Below are 26,608 nucleotides of genomic sequence, written 5' to 3'. Positions count from 1 at the left end.
ATTTAAGCATGAGCGAACACCAAGTCAAAACGGAAAGTATACGTTAAAGTTAGATTTTTTTTGTGTGATATTGTATTCGTTTAAAGCTCGATTTCCACTTTGATGTGATACTGTATTTTCAAACGACGGAAACATGGTGTACTGGCTAGGGCTATCAATATGTGTGTCATTTTTCGTATGTAAGTAGACATTCTTCTTGTATCTAACATTATATAATATTTACATCTTAATTAATTTGTTCATTAAAATATATAAAGTGAATCTATCCTATTGCACTGTCACACGCTTCAAACAAAACAGCTTAATAAATGTCTTTAGGATACTTAATTCTTACATTTTTGACAATTTAGAGGTGTTATGTTAAAATAAACAACTTAAAGACAAGGAAGATATTTGGTTTGAGGATATATAAATTATATTAGAACTGTAATCGGTTATATTGTGCAAACAATGGCGTTTGAGTACAAGGTATTGTATGCGCGCAAGGACACACACTATATTTGAAAACCGTAGTAAACAAGTCGCTGTATTATATTTCTTAACCCTTACCCTGCTAAATATCTAAAATGGACCGGTCCGTCATTCAGTTTGGGCCATACCACTTATTATTCAAAGGGGTGTTCACTGAAAAATTACTGACTGAATAGCGAACAGTGCAGACCATGATCAGACTGTACGGATGTGCAGGCTGATCTTGGTCTGCACTGGTCGCAAAGGCAGAATCATTTGCCACCAGCAGGCTAAGGGTTAATATTATATAACAATCATTGATAAAAAAAAATCAAAATATTGAAAAAGGTCGAACACATTGAAGTTGGATAATTACCAAGACTTCGTTTAAAATACAAACGCTTTATTCATTCGGGCATTATGAATGGCTATTTTGGTGTATTAGTGTCAGCTTTATGATGACAAAGTTATTTAAGAGTTTAACAAGGGGATATAATTAAGAAATGACTCATTCTGGGGACTAACAATACTTTCGTTTCCTATTTTTTCCGGTGAAGTTGCGTTAAGTAAGTCTATATTGTTTTTCCCCATCAAATTTTAAATCTAGCATAAAACTGCCGTTCTTGTCACTTTTCAGGCGTTTTTAACAGGAGAGAAAACGTGTAGTGTTAATAGAGAGATTTTCGCGCTCATGTGCTATTTTAAACACCTTTTTATATATGCGCGTTCCGTTGCAAAGCGTTAACGCATTACGGCGCCAAAACGATTAATTCAAAAATAAATTGGATAAAATACGTGACCGATTTCATGTATCAGTTCTTTTATTGAAAGTCATGTTACAAATGTAGACCTACTACAGGTCATGTGCACTAATTCGTATGCTGTGCGCCAGTATTCAATATAAAAAAGCTTTCCGTACAACGTTGAAACAATTTTTAAAATCGGACCACTTTTGAAAAAGATGTGACAGGTTGAAATTTTAGAAAATGGCTAACCAAGGAGCCAGTCATTGATAAGGAAATGTTTAAGGAAATGTTTAAAACACACACACACACACACACACACACGCGCGCATGCACGCACACACAATTATAGTCCTGGAAGCAGTGCACATGTCAAAGTGCTGATGACCTTGTTAATGGCTCATTGTCACAGCGGCAAAAAAAATCAAAGTGACTTATTGTCAATGTTTTTACCAGTAAGCATTATCATTGTAATATATTTAAGTGCATATGGCTCATGGAACCATATACATGTACTGTGTCCTAGATACGTTACTTTCACCTGTGTTCTCATGCGGTGACAAACATTTCCTTTTTTCAAATCATTTTGTTATCTATAACTATACGATTTTCATTAACCTTTAGCCTGGCTCCCTGGCTGCATGGTTATTATTTATATTAATACTGGAAACATTTTATAAGAAACTTTTAAGCCTCTAAAATAGCACAGTTTTATCTGATGGCTGAACCATATGTTCGGAGCCAGGGGAAACTTCATGTAGGTCCCTTAGAGTTACTTTTCCCTTTTTCATGCGGTGACAAACTGTCTATTTGTAAATATTATACATAACATAACGGGAGCATCTTATTAACCTTTAGCCTGCTAATTTCTGAAATGGACTGGCCAGTTCATAAAGCTGAACATTGTTTTTAAAAGAAAACACGTCACGGTTTCCAATTATTTCAGGTGACGAGTCGCATACGAACAATGCTTATGTTTTCTTTTCTGATAAACAAGTACATTCCAATAATCAGAACATATTGCTTTAAAGAAAAAAGGAAAACTACGGTGGTAAGTTTAGGACATTCATTTATTTTTTTAAAGATAAAATTATCTCGTGCGCACGACATCTTATCTCGAGCGCATGGCATCTTATCTAGAGCGCACGACATCATATCTCGATCGAGCGCACGACACGTTATCTCGAGCGCTTGACATGTTATCTTTAGCGCACGACATCTTATCTCGAGATAAGAAAAAATGTCGTGCGCTTGAGATAACATATCGAATGCTCGAGATAAGATGTCGTGTGCTGGAGATAAGATGTCGAACGCACGAGATAATACGTCGTGCGTTTGAGATAAGATGTCGTGTGCTGGAGATAAGATGTCGAGCGCTTGAGATAAAATGTCGAACGCACGAGATAATACGTCGTGCGTTTGAGATAAGATGTCGTGCGCACGAGATAATTTAATCTTAAAAATATAATGCATGTCCTAAACATACCTACGTAGAAAACGAAAAAAAAAAGAGATAAGGAGATGTTGGATTTTCCGTAGCTACCACAACATGCACAAAGTCGAAAGTCTGCATTATTACAATTGTACATTCAGTGTGTACATAGTTTTGTCTCCGGCTGACTACATGTCACATAAGCTCGATTTACTTTGATGTGGTATTGTGTATCGTTGAGACTTTTGTGTAATTCAATAGCGGAATGATGTTGTTTTGGTTATGGCTATATTCATATATTTCTTTATTCTCATGTAAGTAGAATTATTTTGTATTTATTAGATATTAACGACAAGTTTAAAATACATGTTTTATCTAATACTTTAGTAGCTACTGGTTAATTCGATGGTCGAAATAGAAAAAGATCCCACCTGCGTGTATCTTTTCATATCCGGTACACAGGCTAAATTGTCGGGCCAGAGCAAATAAGATGTATGTGCATACAATTAAGGAAACGGATAGAACTGTTTTGCTTGCACCCTTCGATTAAATAACATGCACGTATTGATTTTTGCGTCTTTCAAACCGTATGCTGACTCATTGACTATTGTATTATTGTCAGGAACACGTATTATGTATCGCATTTTCCTCGGCAAATTATATACTCCAAAGTGAATCATTATAAAGCTGACAATTAGAAAAGTACAATATATTCCTTAAATAGGCCACACCAAATTATTTCTTGGTCATCGGAGGCCCCCCCCCCCCCCCCCCCAAAAAAATAGGAGCGAGCGAGCGAAATAAAAATAATTTTTTTTTTTTTTTTGGATTTCACCTATTTTTGGAGCGGGCGAGGAGTAATCTGAAGAAAAAAATAAAAAACGTTGTCACAAGAATCAACAAGCACTGCCAAAACATACCAAATAGGCTTGAACATACCAAAAAGGCTTGAACATACATAAAAAACGAAATATCCTTAAATATTAAAGGTATAATGACACTTTCCCAAAATTACATTGCAGCCACTCAACACCTGACTCCAATATATATCTATCTGTATGTTTATCGGGACAGGCTATATTGTAATATTTACAAGCAATGAGAGATGTACAAAAGCTGAAGCGACAGCAGGCGGATACAAGAAAACCTGACAATTTAACTATACTTCTAGAGAATAGACTCCCGGGTTCTTTATTATGCCTAGTGTATAAGAATTGATGTGTTGGCTAAGTTTGTGTCCTAGGCAATCCAGTGCCCTAGCCACATTAACAAAGTGTTTCTCCTGGGATTTTATCGCACTACATACGAATAAGGAAGCTGTTACTCTCGTGTAGTTTAGAACAGAAATCATTATATATGGAAAACACTGCAAAAAACTCACCAGTACATTAGATAGGCCTACCCATGGTCTGTCTATTATAGTGTCTGTCAACTTTCCATGCAATTTCGCCAGATGCCAGGAAACCCATCATCCACTGATTGCCCTGTTCACTTGTAAATTCAATGACTTGTTTTACATAGCTGATAGAAGCAACACTAGTATACCATTTCTTAAAATCAGTAACACTTATTTTCTTACAAGTTATGAGGGTAAAAAGCAGGAAGAACATAAAATATTTTATGTCTCCGGCTTTACATAACTTTTGGAGTAAGTGAATGTTCGGATGTCAAATGCTTGAACCCTTAATAACTCGAAAGCATGTATTTTACAAAAGTCAGATTGTATTATACAAACACATAGAGGATATTTGTTTGTTTTGAGTGAATATGGAATATATCTCACTGAGAAGTGAGAAAATGTAAATATTTTCTCACTTCGAGGTGAGATATATTCAATATTCTCGAAAAACAAACACATTTTCTTTTTATTTTATGCTCAATTACGTTGAGATATGCATTTTGCAGCAATTTTTAATCTCAGCGCGGGAAACAGACATGCGTAAACAGACATGACGTCAGATGTGTTGTGACGTTAGAAAGACGCACACAACATAAAGTTCCATTTTAATTTTATTTATTTTTTTGCTGCATAACGTTATGAAATTCTCATTAAGTAAAATAATTTGAATTGAGAAATGTACTATAAAGAACAAAGTGCGACTACAATTTTCATCCTGTTTTAAGCAAATAATTTAAAATTCATACACAATGTATGAGGGGCCGGAGCTATAGGCCCTATCTCTCACAGTGTGAAAACACAGATTTCATATTTTCACAGTGTGAGTGATGAGATATAAAATAGTTTACTGACAGAATACAGTATTTCATTAGTTAGCATAAAATAAATGCATATAGTCCCATTGCCCTTACTATATTTTTCCTAAAATGCACAAAAACAGTTTTGTTCAATTTTTATCACATGATTTTACCCATTTTCGGTCTCAAGGTAATTTATGCACATCATGGATTCATGGACTGAGGGAAGGTAGGCCTATTATTAGAGAACTTAATTCTTTCCATCTATACAAAAAGTTGAAATTCACTCGAATCCAATATAATTTTGATTGGCAATTTGATCAACATTTTAGAATGGACAAATCATGTGTGGATATTCAGAAACTTTATTTGATAGTCCTGAGTCTTTTTTACGCCTAAGAGATTTAGCAAAATTGGCAGTTTGTAAACAATACCTACTGCCTTCTTGCTGAATAGCAAATAGGATAATGTGTAATCACAACAAATCATTCTGATGATAGAATCGTTTGAGTATTTTAAGCATTGCGACAAAACGTTTTTTCTTATCACAAATTATTTTTTAATGACACAGTTTTAAATAATGAGATGTTGGTTCATCTTGAGAAGAAAATAACTCGTGAAAACTTCCTAATGACCTTTCCCAGATTTTTTTACACAATCTGTTCTGTCATATCGGCTGTCAATTTTGCATACTGGTGCAGTTGTTGAAACAAATACAGAGGTTAAAACATGTGCCCCTGGTGTTTTAATGGACAATTATGATTAAAAGTATTAAATTTTATGAATCCCTCTTGCTACACAGTGAAAAAAACCCACTCTGAAATTTTGAAATCAGTTTGAAAATTTTGAAACGAGCGGAAGCTGATTTTCAAAAAAAATTTTTTTTTTTTTCATTTTGAAAAAATGAAGGGGAAAATCCGTTGACCAAGTAATCAATTTGGTGTGGCCTTATTGTCCGAAGTCGATTAATTCTATAGAGGATGAATTAGTCATACCTAATGGAAATGGAAAAACCTAGGGCTCCGGTCTCCTGTAAAGACAAATGTAAGGTAGGTAGGAATCTTTTTTTTCTTCTATTCTCCGATGATGCAGAGCTGCCAGGTAAATCACGATACTGGTGAAATATGTCATCAACTAATTTGTGATCTGGAACCGTTGTAGGCCTAAGTAAGTTTTTGGCTATTTTATAATGCAAACAAGCTTTAAATCGAAGCCCCAAAACTAATGAAGGGCAATACGGGCGCTGCCATCTTTGATAAAGGCTAATTTCCAACCAATCAGAACGGCGTATTTCAGCGAAACGACGTAAAAGGTTTAAAATGAAATGGAAATATTAAAGAAAAAATGAAAGGCGGAAAATTATCCCTGATAAAAAGGTTCGGGGTAAAACAAAGAGGGTAGGTAGGGAGACCGGAAACGGACCTATTTTTTTTTTACTTATGCCTTCAAATGTTACTTTACATTGCATTAACCTTTAGCCTGCTGGCAGCAAGTGTTTCTGCCTTTGCGACCAGTGCAGACCAAGATCAGCCTGCACGGACAATGTTCTGCACTGTTCGCTATCCAGTCAGTAAATTTTCAGTGAACCCCCCTTCGAATAATAAATGGTACTGCCCAAATTGAATGAAAGACCAGTCAAATTTAGATAAATTTAGCAGGATAAAGGTTAATGAAAAATGAATATTTACCATTTAATATGATATTTCAAAACCTCTCTGTAAAAAATGCATAGAACCAAAAATATATGTTGTTGATAATCTTATCGTAGGAACAAAGCCGATTAGGATGTTAAAACAGAGTCCTAACAAATACAACAATCAACTCAAAAGTTTGAAACATTTTATTTTGCGTTTTTATCGAATTAAAATTATATATATATAAAAAGGAAAGTGTACGACCAAATTAAGGTTTTTATGACACATAATATCAAAACTATATGAAATGGATCTACTTAAGTTAGAAAGTAACTGATACGGACACAATACAAACGAGCTACTTAACAAAAAACACAAAGCATCAAAGGATAAAACAGATATTATCTGTCAGTAGAATTACGACCTTATTTATCAGTTATACAGAAAAGTCTTTATCATAATACACTACCGAAAGTAACTATACCACAATGTTTTGAATTTCAGTTTGGTATGATCTGAATTCACAAATTTTATTGGAACCCATGTCCTGTTGTCCAAGAAGTGATCAATTATAAGTGTGTTTTTAAGAAGTCCATCTCCGCTCATATATACTTATCGTAGACCAGTTTTCAATTATTGCAATATCTACAAACTTAGTATCATTTATAAAAGCAAAAATTTATAACGTAAAAATGTTGTCAATAGAGATTTCGAAAAGTACTTCGAGACTGTTATATTCTTCATAATTGGTCACAATAAATACTGTAAATGTAGCGGCCTATTTTTTTTTTATCTGATACGAGGCAATCCTTCTGTATGGACAACACTTCTAACAGCTGAGTCATTGTCGACAGCATACACTGAGGAACTGTTCAATAGTCTGTCATCTCTTGAGTGACCTATAAAGCGGATACCGACAACTTAAGATGCACAATTATTACTGACCACTTCTCGGACACTGAAAATCCGAAGTCATAAGAAATGTTTCAGTGAATATCATGACCGATAACTCGATCAGCTGTCTTTATGTAATCTCAAGTTAACAGTTATATGAGCCGCGCGATGAGAAAACCAACATAGTGCATTTGCGACCAGCATGGATCCAGACCAGCCTTCGCTAACAGTTTCTCTTATTGCATCAGGATTTTAAAGCGAACAGCATGGATCCTGACCAGACTGCGCGGATGCGCAGGCTGGTCTGGATCCATGCTGGTCGCAAACGCACTATGTTGGTTTTCTCATGGCGCGGCTCATATTTTCATTTTGCATATTCTAATTGTGCGTATGTTACTGACATAACAGCAAATATACTGAGTGTAACGCTGATTTCGGCGAAAAGATACATGAAAGAAAGTCTGTCATCGATTGATATTAATAATAAATGTATTCGCCTAAAATTCTTTGGAAAAAAAGTTTGTGAGTTTTAGCACTTATCTTGCACCGACTTTCAACATATTGAACTTTCAATTTTTCCAATAATCGGTATTATCGTTGTTTTTTTGACACATTAAATAAAGAAGGATAATTTCGCTTTATTCGCTATATCTTTTAAATGGTTTAAAATAACGAATTTGCTTCGGTGGCATTCGCTGATTTAATCTTTCATCTAAATGCTGATATAATTTTAAATGTTTTAAGTTTACGCTTTCGCTTACCCTTTGGACTTTTTATCGTACCACCCATGTTTTCCATTGATGTCAGTTGTAAATATCTATTTTTTTGCCAAAATTTAGGGTAAGTTTTGTTTATATATTGTACAAAGTACGAAAAACGGAGAAAATAATCGTTTTTGCTTCGGTGATGTTCTACAGAAAAGTTACCGCTCGACTCAACTGTGTAAAAATAATTTTAAAAAATATTTTATTTAACTTACTCTTTGAGTGTTTTATAACATCACTATTACTTTTAAAATGAAGACTCGGGCCTACTCGGAATTTTCCGGATTTTTCCGAATGCGAGCAGACGACTCGGTATAAAGGTAGTTTCCAGTTACGGTAAATTTTAAGTCTTTCCCCAGCCAGCTTTTTAATATTTTAAAGACTCACTCAGTCAAAATGTCTGTTTCACAGGCACCATGACGTTATTAATGAGGGTAGAAATAAATATATGGAAACAAAGAGTAAATAACTTACCAGATACTAGTTTAAGGGAACGGTTATACCATCACATACCACCCCGTTTTATCACCAGATACGAACAATATGATAAAAAATTAGATAAATATTCACTTTTGAGCTTTATACCTGGGATAGGATGAAGTTGATGTTAGTGCATCAACATCAAGTGCGTAGCCGTTGTATTGGGAAACCTCTTTCTTTATATCTTTACAATGTGTTTATATATGTCATACTTTCTACTCTGAAAAAATATTACACGTTTGTAAGCTATTAATGTGTATATCCAATAAACAAAACGTATTGCAACTTAACGTGGGTTTTTCATTTCTACCTTCAAAATAAAACTATTTATTTCTTATATATAGCAATGATAATTTGAATTATTTCAAACACATGCCTCGTTCCGCTTTATTAGGCCCAGAAAGAAATGGACAAATTACACAATGTTGCATTTCCTTTTTAGTTAAATATCTTCAGTTAGTTCCAAAGTTTATTATCAGAAAAGGGAGGTAGCACATAAAAAACATTAAGCTTTCGATCAGTTAAAAACAATTTATTAATTGATATATGTAAATCATAATGTTTTTGCATTGGTTGTTCATGGCTTTTTACAACATGAAATATTGTAAAATAGTTTGTCATTCCGGACAATCGGAAATAATGACATGTAGGAAATCCGGAAAATCGGAAATAATATAGAAAACATTTGTAGTTTGACATATAAATTCCTGAAAATTGGAAATATTATGCAATATGAATATTTATTCCGGAATTATCGGAAATAATGTATTGATATAATTGTTTGCTCCGGAAATTCGGAAACATGTTGAAAAGAAACAAAAATTACACTCCGGATATCGGAAGTATAATGTAGGGATAATACATATTTTTTTTGTGTATTAACGTCTGCAGAAGCCCGCGGGATTGTTTGTGACCGAGACCGAAGGTCGAGGTCACAAACATATCCCAAGGGCTTCTGCAGACGTTAATACACAAAACAAACGTGTATTGTCGCTATTCTTGCATAAAAATACATTTCACGACGATTTATGTATTGTTTTCATACGTGATGACTTGACGATTCCGGTACATTTTTTATTTACCATTCCAGTTGTTCTTGGAAACGGTAAACATGTTTTAAATATCCGTATCCAGGGCCCGGAAATAAACAACACTGTCAAAAGCACATCCTGAAGGTTTTTAAGCGATTTTTTATCTCTCATTATTAAAAACATAAAATTACCAATAACTGTTCATATCATTTCACAATTTGGTGGACTCGATCACAATTTCAAGAATAATAACTTTGCATTCGAGTTATATTGAGTACGGACACGCAGTTGGAGTACGGATAAGTACGAACGTAGTGTCAAGTTTCCAAGCTGTTTATATAAATTCTTTGAGAAATTAGATAAAAACATACCGACTGATACTTACCAAAATCATAAATATAATACTTAAAAACGAACAACAGCACAAGTTACACGCGATACTTATTTATTCACAGTTATTTACAATAACTGAACAGACGCTTTGTAAAGGGAGTGCACTCTAAGAGAAGCTAGTGCGTACATTGATGGGGGTAGTACGTTTGGGGTTGGAAACAGATACAGCTAAACATACTATGGATTACATTGTATTTATAATGCTACAAGATGAGGTTGTTAAGGAAGAAACAAGACCCAGATGCCAAATACCAATGTGCGTAAAAATACATACATATATCCCTGGCAAAGCATTTCAAAAATAAAAATCGGGTATTAACAGCACGTGAATTGCCTTGTTTGCACACGATTTTTATCCCGTTAATACATGGGCGGATCCAGTGAAAAAAGTAGTTTTTATGCAAGAATATGTTTAATCACATCTACTATCAATTGAAAAACAGACAACGTGCTGGCAAATGCCCATTATTTAGAGTTAATATCCCTGCTTCAATTTAGCACTGAAATAAAGTTATAGAAAAATTCCAGTCTGTAACAACACGGAATGTCTTTAAGTGTCCACTGTGAAACAGGATCAGCACAAGTTGTCCAAATAGCCATGACGTTGAGAGTGTATCAAGTTTTTGCTTCATGTAAGTATCGTCAGAATGAAAGCTGAAAATAGATATAAAACAACAGCAGAAAGAAGAATATGATACAAAGAGAGGGTGGGTGGGTTTACAAATAAACTTTTCCTTTCCTATGAATTTTGATGAAAGATGTACAAAAATTAAGAACGAAAATGGACCTGTTTTCAACAAATTGTCCAACAGTGACGGGGGAAGGTTGGATAATCGTTAATTGGTAGGTAAGGACGACGGAGTTGGTTCCCTTTCAAATAACATGCACTATAGAAATACTAAAGATTTCCATAATGCTACTTATACTTAACATAGTTATAAATTAAAACAAACCTTTGACTTCACTGTGAATTAAGCTATTCTATTTTCATACTGTTGAATAATATAAAAAAGAGAAAAGTTGTTAACATGCATACACAGTTTTATTTTCTTTATAAGTTTATTGCATATTAACATAGTATGTTTTCAGTATGCTATAATGATAAATGAAACTGAAGTTATTTTTATGGATTTTGAACACAGTTTGATATTCAGTGTGTAAGTTGCACACTGAATATCAAACTGTGTTCAAAATTCCCAACCTCAGTTGTTCGCACGACGAGCTGCATTCATAATATTGAACGATTCATAAAGCTAATACGGTATTAGCGTGATAATACGGTATTAGCGTGATAATAAGTCTGACATCATATTTCTAATACTAGTACGAGAGAAACGCTTATGGGGCCTTTTCTGCGTAAAATAAGGACATTATCTTTAAGGAGGTAGTATACCTTAAAGACACGTCACGGCTGAGATATTTTAGCATTATTGCAATATGAAATTGTGTTTCCAATGCATGTACTCATTTAGATAAATCCTCAATATCTGTGTGAAAATAAGGGATGTGTTTTGTTATGATTGCAACACTGTGAGTTGCTCTAATTACTGACAAATGACTGAAACAATAGATAGAGGATATTTGTTTGTTTTGAGTGAATATGGAATATATCTCACTGAGAAGTGAGAAAATTTCAAATATTTTCACGAGCGCGTAGCGCGAGTGAAAATGTGAAAATTTTCTCACTTCGAGGTGAGATATATTCTATATTCACGAAAAACAAACAAATTTTCTTTTTATTTTATGCTCAGTTACGTTGAAATGTGCATTTTGCAACTGTTTTAATCTCAGCGCGGGAAACAGACATGACGTCAGACGTGCTGTGACGTTATAAAGACGCATGCAACATAAAGTTCTATTTTGTTTTATCTTTTGCTGCATAACGGTTTGAAATTCTTTTTAAGTAAAATAATTTGAATCGAGAAATATACTATAAAGAACAAAGTGCGACTACAGTTTTCATCCTGTTTTAAGCAAATAATTTAAAATTCATACACAGTGTAATGAGGGGGCGGAGCTATATCTCTCACAGTGTGAAAATATAGATTTCATATTTTCACAGTATGAGTGATGTGATATGAAAATATTTAACTGATATAATACAGTATTTCATTAGTTAGCATAAAATAAAAATTCTTACGTGATTTGGACAGACAAAACGACAGTAAGGTAACAATATATTATTTTAATGTTTTAATTTATGACTTGTAAGCCACAATATAGAAGAACCATTTTTTAAGAAAATCAAAGTGAAAGGCAGAAATAACAGTAAACCTTTAATTAGGTCATGAGTCCTCATACACCTGTCAAACTTTGTCATTAGTTTTCAATTTTTTATATCTCCATTCTGCATATCCATTGTTTTTGTAAGTATCTTGGTAGGACATTGTAGTGTGCTACTTATTTTACAATAAACATCAATATTTGTGCTTGAAATTGCTTTGTTGTGCTCACTGAAGTCATGTAAGAATTTCTATTGTTTTTGTTGATTGTCTGTAACAAAGGTACCAAACTTCGTTATTAAGATATACGAATTGTTCCTTTCTGATGGACAAAGAAAACTATTTGGTTCATCATAACATAATGTTTTTGCAAAGAACTGAATATTCTTTGTCTTTTGTCATTCCGGAAATTCAAAACGTAATACCACCTTAACTTCTGTATGTGCGCATGCCCAACCGGCTAACCGGAAGCTAACATGAGGATTTACGACAAAGTTTACGACAAACCAAATGTTTTTGTATATTCATTCTTCTGAAACAAATTCATTAAACTGTCTCTGATCGGATGCTTAATGGTTAAATAATGCTGAAATAATAAATAAATTAATAAATAAATAAACCTGGTGATAAGGTATACTACCTCCTTAAACATAGGCCAATATTGTTTAGAAAAAAAACAACAATAACAACAAAAAACACGTCACCGTATCGAATATTTCACGTGACGTGCAGCACATGTACAATCTTTATTTTTTCCTTTCTTGGAAAACGCTCCGTACATTTTCCAAATATCACTCCGCCGCTTCTGTGAACATCTAAGACACTGTTGACTATAAATAGGACAAAACATTATCATGAACATTTTCGAAAAAGCAGCGACAAGCAGAGTAGCTGTTGTATCAATATGCGCAATTACATCGGCTGTTATACATCGTTTTGTCTCTGACCGAGCACAGTCGTCTTAAACTCGATTTTACTTTAATGTGTATTTGTGGGACTGTTGTTTAATAATGTTGTACTGGATAGGACTATATTATATATTTGTGTCTTTACTTCCATGTAAGTAGCGTCATTTTTTATTTTGTCATTGTATCACTTAATTAAACAAGAAAATAGCGATGTAACATCATTATCAATTTGTTTACTATTAACTAGTGTAGAAACACTTATCATTCTATAATACAGTTATACGCCGAAGAACAGTTATTACTCATCCTTTTTTTTTAAATACTATATATACGTTCTTATATTTTCCTCATGTATTCAAAAAAAGAAGCAAATAGATTGAGATGAATACTTTATTGGATAAGGTGTATGTGTCAAAATGATTCTTGTATGGCATGCATGTATTGATCTGTATCCGTCTCAAAATGCTGGAAGATTTTTGCCGTATGCTGACTGATTGGCTACTATGACTATAATCCGGCGGCAAATTGAATGATCCTGTGTGAAACATTTGACGCTCCGTTGAAATGAAATGATTTCTACAAGAAAAAAAATATTGTTATTTTTTCCATACACACGGGAACCCAAATATATTTCATAAAAAGGTAATGTTGTTGATAATCTGGTAAAGCGAATAAAGTCCGATCGGATTTTTGAAAATAATCCCATCGAGTTTTTATCAAATATTGCACGAGTTTTTGAAAATGGAGTTTCAAAAGCAAATTATACAATAAAACTAAGTTGTTTATGTCGATGTGAAAAATGAGCCGACATCAAAGGTCTGCGTCGGTTATAGAAGTAGGTTTTATATATTTATACATAATATATACAAGACACTACCTCAAATGACTCGTGCTGAGAAAAGGATATTGTCTTATTTGCAGAACGTCGTTCTTATTAATCAATAATCTAATCATCTGTAGTCAACAGAGTATTAGAAATGAAAATTAATAGTTGTGATTCAGTTCCCATTTTTGTTATAAAAGAACAATTCACATTGTATTAAGAGACTAGTTCTGTTAGGAAACATCATTTTGTCCTTCGCTTAGGTAGTCTCTTAGTGCAAGTTATTCTGTATAATATTATATTCACAATGAGGAATCCGTTTGTATTTAAACTTTTGGTTTTTATGTTTATCAATAACATATACTGATACTGGTTGTAAATGTTACGTAGCGGACTTTTTGGTCTAATGGTTCCTGGGCATTCCTTCCACATGAACTACACAATTATTTAGAGAGAATATCTATTTCTAATATCCGAATCATTATCAACTGCATGTATATTAAGTGCTTATTGATTGCTGGTCATCTCAGATAATTATCTAAATCGTCAATTACTTAGGCCGAGTGACCTATGGAGCGGACACTGGCTACTTGAGAAGCACAATTACGGACCACTTCTCGGACAACCGAAACCACGAGGTCAATAACGACAACAAGAAAGCGTCAAAGGAATTTATCTACCAGGAATTCAAAAGATTTGGACTGGAAACGGAATACCATAATTTCAGTTATTCAGATCTTTCGTCGGTAAGTTAACTTCATACTGCAATATTCAAATTAAACGTATATAGCATTGCATTTGATATTTTTATTCAACTTGCACTTTCCCAGATTACACCAAAAATGCAAAACTCAAAATGGTGGCCTATAGTAAACATCACGTGATGACTGTAATTAAAACGCTGTCAACTGACTGTCTTTGGCAGCATAACAGAACTATTTTTTGACTTACTTGCGGTGTATGTATACATATGCACATATGAATGCCTTTAGTTAGTATACTTGTTCTCCGCAAGAAACTGAGAAATTCACATATTTTCAGAAATTAACACAATTAAATCATGTATTGTTTTAAACACTACGACCAACAGAAAATAATTAAAAAAAATAGTTCGGCTAATTATGGCAGTAGCGCGGGACAAATCACTTCACAAATCACCTAGGTGTATTGACTTCGGTTAATCGAATCGCAAGGCGCGTGTATCTCCTCAAAGACAAAACAGCTTTGCTCCAAATAGATGTTCAAGAACAATCAACGTACAAATTACAGGCCATAGAAAGGAAAAATGAGCCGCGCCATGAGAAAACCATCATAGTGGCTTTGCGACCAGCATGAATCCAGAACAGCCTGCAGATCCGCGCAGTCTGGTCAGGATCCATACTGTTCACTTTCAAAACCTATTGTAATTAGAGAATCCGTTAGCGAACAGCATAGATCCTGACCAGACTGCGCGGATGCGCATGCTGGTCTGGATCCATGCTGGTCGCAAAGCCACTATGTTGGTTTTCTCATGGCACGGCTGAAATATAAAACAACAATTGTCGAATCTCATCTTGCAGAGCAGTGTTAACATAAACCATATAAGGCTTTAATCGAAGATATATGAAAATGTTAATGAAGGTTAAGTCTTGTTTTTGTAGTTCGGTCAGGTACCTTAACAAGTACACGTAGTACCTTCTGTTTTTTTTTCGAAATCTGAAATATTTAACATCATAGAACTGATAACATTTATTGCATTTTCGAAAAACCACTAATAAAAAAATATCAGTTTTAGACTACCTTATCGCGATAATGTTACATATTACAGGTTCAAATTGGACAATTTTCTGAAATTTGTAGGTTAATGTCAGTATAATATACATGTAATGTTATCAAAACCCGTTGAGTATTTTTATCTGTGTTTATTCACATGAACAGAGCAATAACCTTTCGTAACAAACAATTTTACTCTTCCTCGCCTTTATTTCTCTACAGAAGTTGCAATGTATCAGTCATGTTTGTGTTCGTATTCTTTTGAAAAATAACAGATTCATATGCTAGTTACATTTTCCAAAACAACCCCCCTACATTATGAAGTTAACATTTTAAAGTGACAAGTCTTGCGACACTATAGCGATTTGAAATATGCCTACATTTTACAAGAATAAAATTCAATAGCGATTTTAATAAACATGGGCTAAATATTAGAAAAAGTCGGGTTCATAAGTTTGTAATTGATATAAGCCAATTTGTGTGATATATATTTTTTTTTTATAAATGCACGCTATAGATCTGGTATGACATGGTTTATATTACGATCACCATATGCACGTGGCCAACAACAAGCCACCAGATTTGATAGGATATAATTATTATTAACAATCGTATATATAGAAATATTTACATACAAATTGCTGGAATGAAATATTTTCCACAGAGTTGCGTTTATGATATTCTTGAGTGTATACCGGTATACCAAAAAAAAAAAAAAAGGATAAAGTATAAAGCTTTGGTCAAAGATAACTGACTTCCACATTTAATGCATACTAAGTCTTACTATATCTATCTTCTAGAAGTATGATACTTTTAGTGTCAGGTGATTGATTATATTTATCAAGCGTGGCAAATATCTTTCTTTTGTTTAAAAGAAAGACAATCAAAGACCCAGTGTATACTCGGGACACTTCTAGATGAAAAATTTACCGAAGCATGTTTTAACACGTATGGATAGATTTGCTTATTGGTAATGCATTTATGCCGCGCCATGAGAAAACCAACATAGTGGGTGTGCGACCAGCATGGATCCAGACCAGCCTGCGCATCCGCGCAGTCTGGTCAGGCTCCATGCTGTTCGCTTTTAAAGCCTATTGGAATTGAAGAAACTGTTAGCGAACAGCATGGATCCTGACCAGACTGCGCGGATGCGCAGGCTGGTCTGGATCCATGCTGGTCGCAAAGCCACTATGTTGGTTTTCTCATGGCACGGCGCATTTATGTTTCAGGTACCTTTTGCAAATGTTGTTGGTATCTTAAAGGGAGCTAACTTTGGAACAGTTAATGACAAAATTGTTGGACTTGGTGCGCACTATGACACAGTGAAAAATACAAAAGGTTAAACATCATTCCTTTTATAGTACTATTATATTAACAGTATTATAAGTGTTTTCCTTCATATTGCAAAAAGCAGAAATCTGGAGTAAAGATGTTTCTGTCGCTGATTGTTTGCTGAGAAGACACTGGTTTAGTTATTTCGAATTTAAATAAACATTTGATTTGTAGGAGTTGACGATAACGGTGCTGGTGTCGCCGCCATGTTAGAGGTTGCCCGGCAACTAGGGAGCCAGAACAAGCAAGGAGTGAAGCGGAATAACACAGTCATATTTGCATCGTTCGACCTAGAGGAGTATGGTAAGTGAATGTGTAGATCGACAGAAATATATAGGGATGTTGGGAGTGAATGTATGGAATGACTGAAATATATAGGAATGTTGTGAGTGAATGTATGGAATAACTGAAATATATACAGGAGTGCGATATGTGAATATCTGGAAAGAATGAAATGTATAGGAGTGTGTAAAGTGGATGTCTAGATCCACTGAAATATATAGGAATGCGGTGAGTGAATGTATGGAATGACTGAAATGTATAGGAGTGCGTAAAATGGATGTCTAGATCGACTGAAATATATGGGTTTGTAGTAAGTGAATACCTAGATAGACTGATATAATATTATGAGTATGATTAGTGACTGCCTAGACAGACTGAAATATATCGGAATGTCAGTGATTATCTAGATAGACTGTAATATTCAAGGGTGTGGTAAGTGGATATCTTAATAGACTGAAATATTCAAGGGTGTGGTAAGTGGTAAGTGGATATCTAAATAGACTGAAATATTCAAGGGTGTGGTAAGTGGTAATTGGATATCTAAATAGACTGAAATATTCAAGGGTGTGGGAAGTGGATCTACTTACTTTTTTAGACTGAAATGCATCGGAGTGTGGTAAGTGAATACCTAGATAATAGTAGACTGTCAAATATATATTAGGAGTGTGGTTAGTGACTATCAAGATAGACTGAAATTTATCGGGAGTGTGGTAACTGAATACCTAGACAGACAGAAATTAACATGATCTGGCTATAAATGTTTGAAATAATTCGGTTATATTTCCCCCAAAATACTTTTGCATTCTTTCTCTTTTAACCATCATATTTGGTATACATAGTTTTAGGCAAGTACATCTAGCAGTAGTTTACTTAATTTCTACGCATTGAATCTAGTTATCCAACTGACGTTTTTTTCCCCTACATCTATAACAGTATTCCTCCTTTGAACCATGGATGCTGTTCAATATACGTCTGTTTTCCTAGTAATTTTACTTGGTAATTACTTTGCGGTGTTTTCCTTATCTGTATGTGTAACGTTTTGAATTCGTCTAACTGGTCACTTCACTGCGTATAGTTCCCTTTGAAGCATCCTGGTTGGTATATGTGATTTTTTTAAAAGTGCTTCTACTTCTAAAAGTTCATCGTGTTTTCCCTTACCACTTACAATTTGAATAAATATTATCATATTTAAGTGCTTTACATCTACAGCTGCAGTTTCATTTGTCTTTTAAAGTGCACACTTTTGTAAGAACTTTTAATTTAAAAATAACATTGCATGTTTTCCCGTATCATTTGTATGAAATGTATTACACAACTTCCTCAACGTGTATACATTATACAAGGAAAAATATCTTCCTCCGATTTAAAACTCAGTGAATAGCTGGCCAGTACATGAAACAACACCGTTTTGTAATTCGTCCATCAATTATTATTAATATTAATATTATTATTTTCATTATTATTATCATTATTATACCAGATTTATTTAGCGCCCTTTCATGAGGCGCTTTACATAGCACAAAGGCAGCCACTTAGGGCGCCAAATTCATCATCTATAGACCTGTCCGGCTAACTTAGCCTATATAGGTCTTTGCAAATAGACAGTCTGGTTCTTTAACGTGCCCGGTGTATAGCACCGATACACGTGAAGCCGTCTTTCCTGGGAAGAACCAGTACAGGCCTCTTAGTTAGGTGGGAGACACTCAAGAGCATCTCAGAAATTTCCAGTGCCTGGACCAGGATTCTGGGTTGACTTACCACCAGACCACCGGGCCATCTATAAATAGGCCATCAATGCCAAACGTGTGTATTAATACAATACAATATAATAAGCTTTTATATTAAATCAGTAGCGTAATTATTATTCCATACTAACTGTGTCCAGTTTTGTTAATCAGTTAATGTAATTTGATCTGTTAAAGTTTAAAATGATAAATATTGATACGAAAGACATTGCATTATGTTTCCAGATAACTTAGGTCAGTTGAGAAGACAAGTTATGCAAACATTATTCTGAACAAGAAACATACGTTTAATAATTAAACACGACGAAAGAACTTCTAGTAACAAGCAGATCAAACATAATTATTAGGCCTACATATCGGTACTCATTTGTTTCATGTATCTCGTCGCGTTTATAGGTTCTTTAACGACGATATTTTCAGTTTTACTCAGGCTAAAGAACAAATTGATATCATTTATATAATATTAAGTATGTATAAATGCATAGTACTATGTAATAAAAAGATTGTTAGATTTGCATCGAGAAATATGCACTCGTTCTTTCGCGGAATGATATAGCGCTCATAAAAACATGCAGTTTTTCCGCTGCAGTACTCGTACATAATTCTCGATACAAATCAAATAATATAATTTTACTTATATATATTTATAATTATAACACGACTTCTTATATAAATCGCCGGTCTGTGATTAATGCAGTATCTACATCTGTTTACTGAGCTAAAGATAAAAAATAAAATAAAATTAAAAATTGATTCACGATGTCATGTAACGGCTTGCCGGTCAATAGTCAAAACTATTTGCCCTCGGTCCGTTGGACCTTCGGTAATAGTTGTAACTATAGCTATTAACTGGCATGTCATTCAATAAGTATATATCATTGACTCGTTATATGTACGTTTACAGTAAAGCAGCGACTTCTTGCAGCTGTTGGAAGTATGAGAACTTTATGCTCAGTAGTGGTTTAAACTGGCTCTTGACATATGAAGTACTTCCTTTTACTTATTTCTTTTAACATGGTTTCAGCTTACAAAGGGGAATGTATGCCTGTTTACTATGTTGTATGTCTATCTCTAAGTTGTATGTCTTATTTTTTGTTTTGTTTTTAAAGTACTTACATTTGTTAAAAAACAACAATAATCCCCCCCCCCAAAAAAAAAAACAAAAAAAAACACGAAATATTCATTTATAAAGGATATTAAACAAAAAATGTGTAGCCTGTCTAAGAGTCAAAGAAGGAAGGTCTCTTCTATGTAGTTAGCGCAGTAGAAATTTAATGAAATTTATTTAATTGCTATACATGTTTCTCTCTGATAAAATATCGCCTTATATAACACCTGGTTATAACTTAAATGCTTTATCAACGTTGTTTACAAAGGTTTGATTTTATAATTCGAATATCTGAATATTCATAAATTAAACATAGAATGAAGAAGTATAGATTATTAAAGTGCAGTGTACTCTTTTCAGGTTAGATGTAAACACAAGGCTTATATATGCCTTTTTTCTCAAATGTTTCAGTTTTTCCGCCATGGATGACTTGCCCATTTAAAGGTCTGGTTCATTGTATCACATTGGATACTAAAGTCTAAGACCTAGTTGTAATTATAGACAAAACCAAAAATAATTCATAATAGAACCTTAATTTTGCAGAGTATATTGGTAGCGAGGTTTTTATTGTACAGTGGTTGAACCCTTGGCTCGCAAAGAACTATGGCCAAGCTGCGCGGTCGCTGGTCCCGTATGGGATTATAGTCTTAGACACCATGATGGAATACAACACCTCCAGTAATTCTCAGAAATTCCCCGCTGGAGCAGAGAGCACTGTAAGGGAATGGGTTTTATGCAGTTAATCAATCATTAGTAACAGAAGTGTAGGATGTTTGATTTACATGTTCCTTAACATATAATGAATGATACAGCAGATAAACACGAATATTTTCTTAAGACAATTTAATAAACGAACCGACAAATCTGAAGCTGTCTGTATATATATTTATATATGTAAGCATTTATTGATGTTGGATCATTTACAAGCTGAGTTGATTTTTAGGGAGGGGGTGGGGGGAGGGCACATTTAATAAAACAGTTTGATTTATGTTATGTCCAATGTAAAACACTGTACATGCAAGAGCATATAGTGTTTGATAAATTCTTTCGGAAAATTTATATCCAGTTCCTTTTCATATCAAGTGTACAATGTAGAATTAGCATATTTGCAAAAGTAATATACTAAATCTGGTAAATATTTAGTACTTTGTTAGTATGCATTTAAACACAAATTGAAAAAAGAAATTTACAGTTTCAGCACTTATTTCCAACATCATTCCAAAGTATTAGTTCCGACCACTTCAAAGGAGACTTTCTGGCTATGATATACCGTGCAAATGCTGATAAACCTCTCGCAACATCACTGAGTCGGTCATGGTCTTTGGAGAACCGCCCACAGTTTGAGTTCGAGTCTTTCCCTCTACCATTCTCAGATGTTAGTTCTCTGAATCACACGGTGATGAACTCCTTTGGCAACTTCTTCCGAAGCGATCACAGAAATTTCTGGGTTGATAATATACCAGCTATCTTCCTCACAGACTCTGGTATGTATTCAACATAAGCTTATAGACAGACTCTGGTATGTATTCAACATAAGTCCACAGACTCTGGTATGTATTCAACGTAAGCTCACAGACTCTGGTATGTAATCAGCATAATCTCACAGACTGGTATGTATTCAACATAAGCTCACATATTCTGGTATGCATTCAACATATCTTAACAGACTCTGATATGTATTCAACATAAACTCACAGACTGGTATGTGTTCAACATAAGCTCACAGATTCTGGTATGTATTCACCATAAGCTCACAGACTCTGGTATGTATTCAACATAATCTTACAGACTGGTATGTAATCAACATAAGCTCACACACTCTGGTACGTATTTAACATAAGCTCACATATTCTGGTATGTATTCAACATAATCTCACAGACTCTGGTATGTATTCACCATAAGCTCACAGACTCTGTTATGTATTCACCATAAGCTCACAGACTCTGGTATGTATTCACCATAAGCTCACAGACTCCGGTATGTATTCACCATAAACTCATTCACCATAAACTCACAGACTCCGGTATGTATTCACCATAAGTTCACAGACTTTGTTGGTATGTATTCACCATAATCTCACAGACTCCGGTATGTATTGAACATAATCTCACAGACTCCGGTATGTATTTAACATAAGCTCACAGACTCTGGTATGTATTCAACATAAGCTCACAGACTCTGGTATGTATTCAACATAAGCTCACAGACTCTGTTATGTATTCAACATAAGCTCACAGACTCTGGTATGTATTCAACATAAGCTCACAGACTCTGGTATGTATTTAACATAAGAAGCTGTTTAGTAGAATATATCACAGAGAAAAAGTCAATAAGTTACATCTGAGTATTGTTTTAGAACAAAAGGCAAAGTCTACTGTTAATTTGCTTCAATGCTTCCATATGATCTTCATATGAGCCGTGCCATGAGAAAACCAACACAGTGGGTTTGCGACCAGCATGGATTCAGACCAGCCTGCGCATCCGCGCAGTCTGGTCAGGATCCATGCTGTTCGCCAACAGTTTCTCTAATTGCTATAGACTTTGAAAGCGAACAGCATGGATCCTGACCAGACTGCGCGGATACGCAGGCTGGTCTGGATCCATGTTGGTCGCAAAGCCACTATGTTGGTTTTCTCATGGCACGGCTCAATTTTATAGATTTATTAAATGAAGTGAAAGGTTTGCCGGTAGTGGTATGTAAAAGAATGTTCTAAAATTGTTGACTTAGTACAAGTAAAAAAGACCCAAGTAAAAATAATTTTTGACGTACTGTTAGTATTGATATGGTAGTACATGTATCTTACTATACATTCAAAGTGTGATTCGATAAAAAATGTTGGCACTGTAGAAATATATTCCGTCCAACAATTAGCAAACATTTATCTTGAGATAGCAGTGTTATCACGATATATTACACATTTTGATTTGAGAAATTGTTAAATGTTTATGATACAATGAGCCATGATCTTCTCTTTGTTATGTAAACATTATCAAATAATAAAGTGATTGATTTCATTTTCGTTATCGGTGAACTTTTGTGGAGATACGGTCAGATATCATATAAATTTAAAATAGAAGGTAAAAATAATTTATTCTATTTTCTTTGTCAGCGGATTTCCGCGGTGATATGGTGAAATGTTATCACCATCCTTGTGATGATTTAGCTATGATGCTAACTGACGATAACATCAACTTCCTAGGCAAGACGTCAGATGCTATTGCAAGATCTATGAATGAGCTTTCTCATCCAGTCACTACTCGTAAGTGTATTAGACTTTATAGATATAACTTCTTCTATATTATGTTTTGTGAGCGAAATTACATGAGCAGTGTCTTCTCTCATAAGTAGTTTGACTTGAGTAAAATCAGACCGACACAGGCTAATGCTATATGACAACTTTCCAGTTTTAATGGTGGTGGAAGACCATACATGTCTCATTTCGGGGTTCCAGGTCGTCAGCGATAAGATGAAAGTGGTGAAATATGGCGACCTGAACAAGCTCGCCATGTTTCAGTTTAGATTTACTGGTTAATAATTGAGACCATGAGAGAAACTTTTAGTCTCCTTGGTAATCGGAGACTAAAAACCCCGTAATAAGAATATGGTACTATTTATGTAAACTTTCTTTTATTATGCGTCAGGAATATTGTTTGATGTCAGATTAGCTGACTATTACAAAACGGTACATTCTGAACAATAGATATCTAATACTGCAACATTTAGTTTAATTTCAGTAGTTTACGCTAAGAGCTAAGATACCTGCTTGTTTTCAAACCTTACAAGATATGTGTGGATGCGGTTTACTGACAGAATGTGATTATTTCTTAGTACTTCATTTACTAATTTTGCCTGCGTGATGCCACACCATGAAACAGTGTTTAGGGAATATGTATAGCAACATGATTATGAGATATATATCTATCCTACTTGTAAAAAAATGTAGTTCAGTAGAATCCCTGACTGCTCAGGACATGTTCGAATTCATCTTTGTTGTAAGATACTTCAATGGAAAGACTGTAATTGTTTCTGTTTATTTCAGATACGAGTGGATGCGTTAGGACCACATATAGTATCATGTTTTGTGTTCTCATGATGTGTGCCAACTTTATCTTGTGAAACTCGTGTACTCTGACGTAAAGTAAAGATTGCCATGACAAAATAAGATTTGTTTGTAAATACATACTGTGTGTGCGTTGAATTATAAATGAACTTTATTTTTGTGGATTGTTTCAGCTTTATTTTATATATGAACTTTCTTGTTGATAAATTATTAATCTCTGTTTTTCGACAAAGCTTTTGCTTTGTTATTTTGAATGTATAAGACATGTATGAAGAAATGGAATGGTTGTGGAATGTCTAGCTATCTCGTGGCAGAAATATGCCACCGTACCATGATAAATAAAGATTTGTTTGTAAATACATACTGTGTGTGTTGAATAACAGTTTATGAACATTGTTATTTCGCCGATTGTTTCGGCTTTAGATTATATTTAAACTTTCCAATTGATTATTAATGTCATTTTTGACAAAGCTTTTGTTTTGTTATTTTGAATTTAAAATGCATTTATGTAAAAACGGAATTGTAGTGGAAATCTGCGAAATTCAGTTTTGCCACACATTCATGACAAGAAACTAATTTGTAGAATAAAAACTATACACATCAATCAAAGGACTTTGTATTACTGACAGCGGGTCCGGATGCCTGTGATGGTGCCTCGTAAGAGAAAGTATTCATGAGTTATTTTGAGTTTGTGATTGTCGTCACATTTGTATATATAAAAAAAGTTATAAATGGCCAATTTTAGTATTTTTTAAATTAAAAAAAAACGTGCTCCAGTAAGACCTCGTAACAGGTCAGGGTCCTTAGCTTGCAAATACACCGATAGTGGTCCTATAAATGCCAAATGGATTGTGTCAAACGGGTCATAAAATGAATTCTCAAATCTTGACGCATCGTGATCTGACTGGCCAGACGATTCGGCCATACTATCGCTAAGACCGTTGTATATATATTCAAATTGTACTTGAAGGGTACTTATGGAGAATATTCTTAATAGCCATCTAGTGGTGTGAATAGAAGTAAGAGTTTGCCTCTTTGGAACCCATTGAAACATGAGAGTTTCGTTTTTATTTTAACACTCCGCTGCACTAAAGGATTGGACACTGTGGATTTTGCTGACATATGCCGCACCAGAATAGTTTTACTTTCAGCACTGTTAGCAGAGTTGTGATAGCGAAAGTAAGTTCTTGAAATAATTATATTTATAAAATTTCAAATTTGTGGAACTTTAGTGCATGTTGAAACAACTACTAGTTTTAAACAACTCTTAAAATGCGTATGATAAAGAGCAGTTATACTACCCTGAACCATTAACGTGGTCACTCACTGTAGATGCCTATCAAAAGCCTTCCCTCACCACTTTGCCAAGTCTAGATTCCGTTGTTTAGACTATCAAACAGCTATTTGTTATTGTTTCGGCATCGGTCTTTGGCAGGTCAATTATAAAACCTTCATGGATTTGCTTACCAACTATGTACTGAACACTAACACCCATCTGTTCAGTTACACTCGTTTCGTCTGGAATGACGCTAAAAAGAAGACTGAAAAACATCACTTACTATCTTGTTATGTGTATAATCACACGTGCAAGAAATATATTCATTTTGTCCGTCTGTCCCGGGCTGTCTCTGCCATCCATAAAGGGATTTTGATATAACTTGGCATAAATTTTTACCACAATGAGAGGATGTGTCATGAGCATGATCCAGAACCCTAGCTCCAAGGTCAAGGTCACACGTATAAGTCAATGTTTAACATGGTCTGTTTCGTGTCCGGTTCATAACTCTGCAATTCATCAAGGGATTTTGAAAACGATATCTGAAGAATAAACATAAATGCAATATATCAGAACTGAAATGGAACAGTGTCCATGAAAACTTAAATTGGAGAATGATATACAGTACAACATTTTCTTGTTATATAAGCTCTAAATTACAGATATTTCAATATTTATATATTATTATGAAAAGGATTATTATTATTATTATTATTATTATTATACCAGATTTATATAGCGCCCTTTTCATGATCAATTTCACGTTCAAAGGCGCTTTACAAAGTTCAAATGCAGCCACACAGGGCGCATAATTCATCCTCTACTAGTACAGACACAGAGCGATCTGACCAGAGGGACAGAGTGAGACAAAGCCCCCACGACAGAGAGATCAGAAATCAGATACAGGCTTGTCCGGCTAACTTAGCATAGCTCGTTTCGAATAGACAGCCTGGTTCTTTAACGTGCCCAGTATATAGCACTGATACACGCAAGGATTGCCTGGGTTCCTGACCAGTACACCTCTAGTTGGGTGGGAAACACTGAAAAGCGTTTCTGAAAATTCCCGAGTAGCTGCCGGGGA

General features: G+C 34.5%; 1 protein-coding gene across 3 annotated transcripts; it reads left to right on the top strand.

Annotated features, from left to right (window-relative positions):
* The first annotated feature begins 8 nt into the window (after positions 1 to 8).
* LOC123531467 (uncharacterized protein YfbL-like) lies at positions 9 to 24,860 on the top strand. Of its 3 annotated transcripts, none has more exons than XM_045312463.2 (8): positions 9 to 179; positions 14,529 to 14,716; positions 16,952 to 17,060; positions 17,229 to 17,357; positions 20,733 to 20,905; positions 21,382 to 21,673; positions 23,301 to 23,450; positions 24,231 to 24,860. In XM_045312463.2, the coding sequence occupies exons 1-8, from the start codon at positions 134 to 136 to the stop codon at positions 24,305 to 24,307; spliced, it is 1,164 nt and encodes a 387-aa protein (XP_045168398.2). In that variant the 5' UTR covers positions 9 to 133; the 3' UTR covers positions 24,308 to 24,860. The 3 variants fall into 3 exon arrangements, with proteins under 3 accessions (XP_045168398.2, XP_045168397.2, XP_045168396.2); XM_045312462.2 differs by lacking the exon at positions 9 to 179 and adding an exon at positions 2,796 to 2,939; XM_045312461.2 differs by lacking the exon at positions 9 to 179 and adding an exon at positions 13,137 to 13,298.
* The last annotated feature ends 1,748 nt before the right edge of the window (positions 24,861 to 26,608 follow it).

The sequence above is a fragment of the Mercenaria mercenaria genome, chromosome 11 (assembly GCF_021730395.1).
Source record: "Mercenaria mercenaria strain notata chromosome 11, MADL_Memer_1, whole genome shotgun sequence".
NCBI lineage: Eukaryota > Metazoa > Mollusca > Bivalvia > Venerida > Veneridae > Mercenaria > Mercenaria mercenaria.
This window is presented reverse-complemented; position numbering and strand designations above follow the sequence as displayed.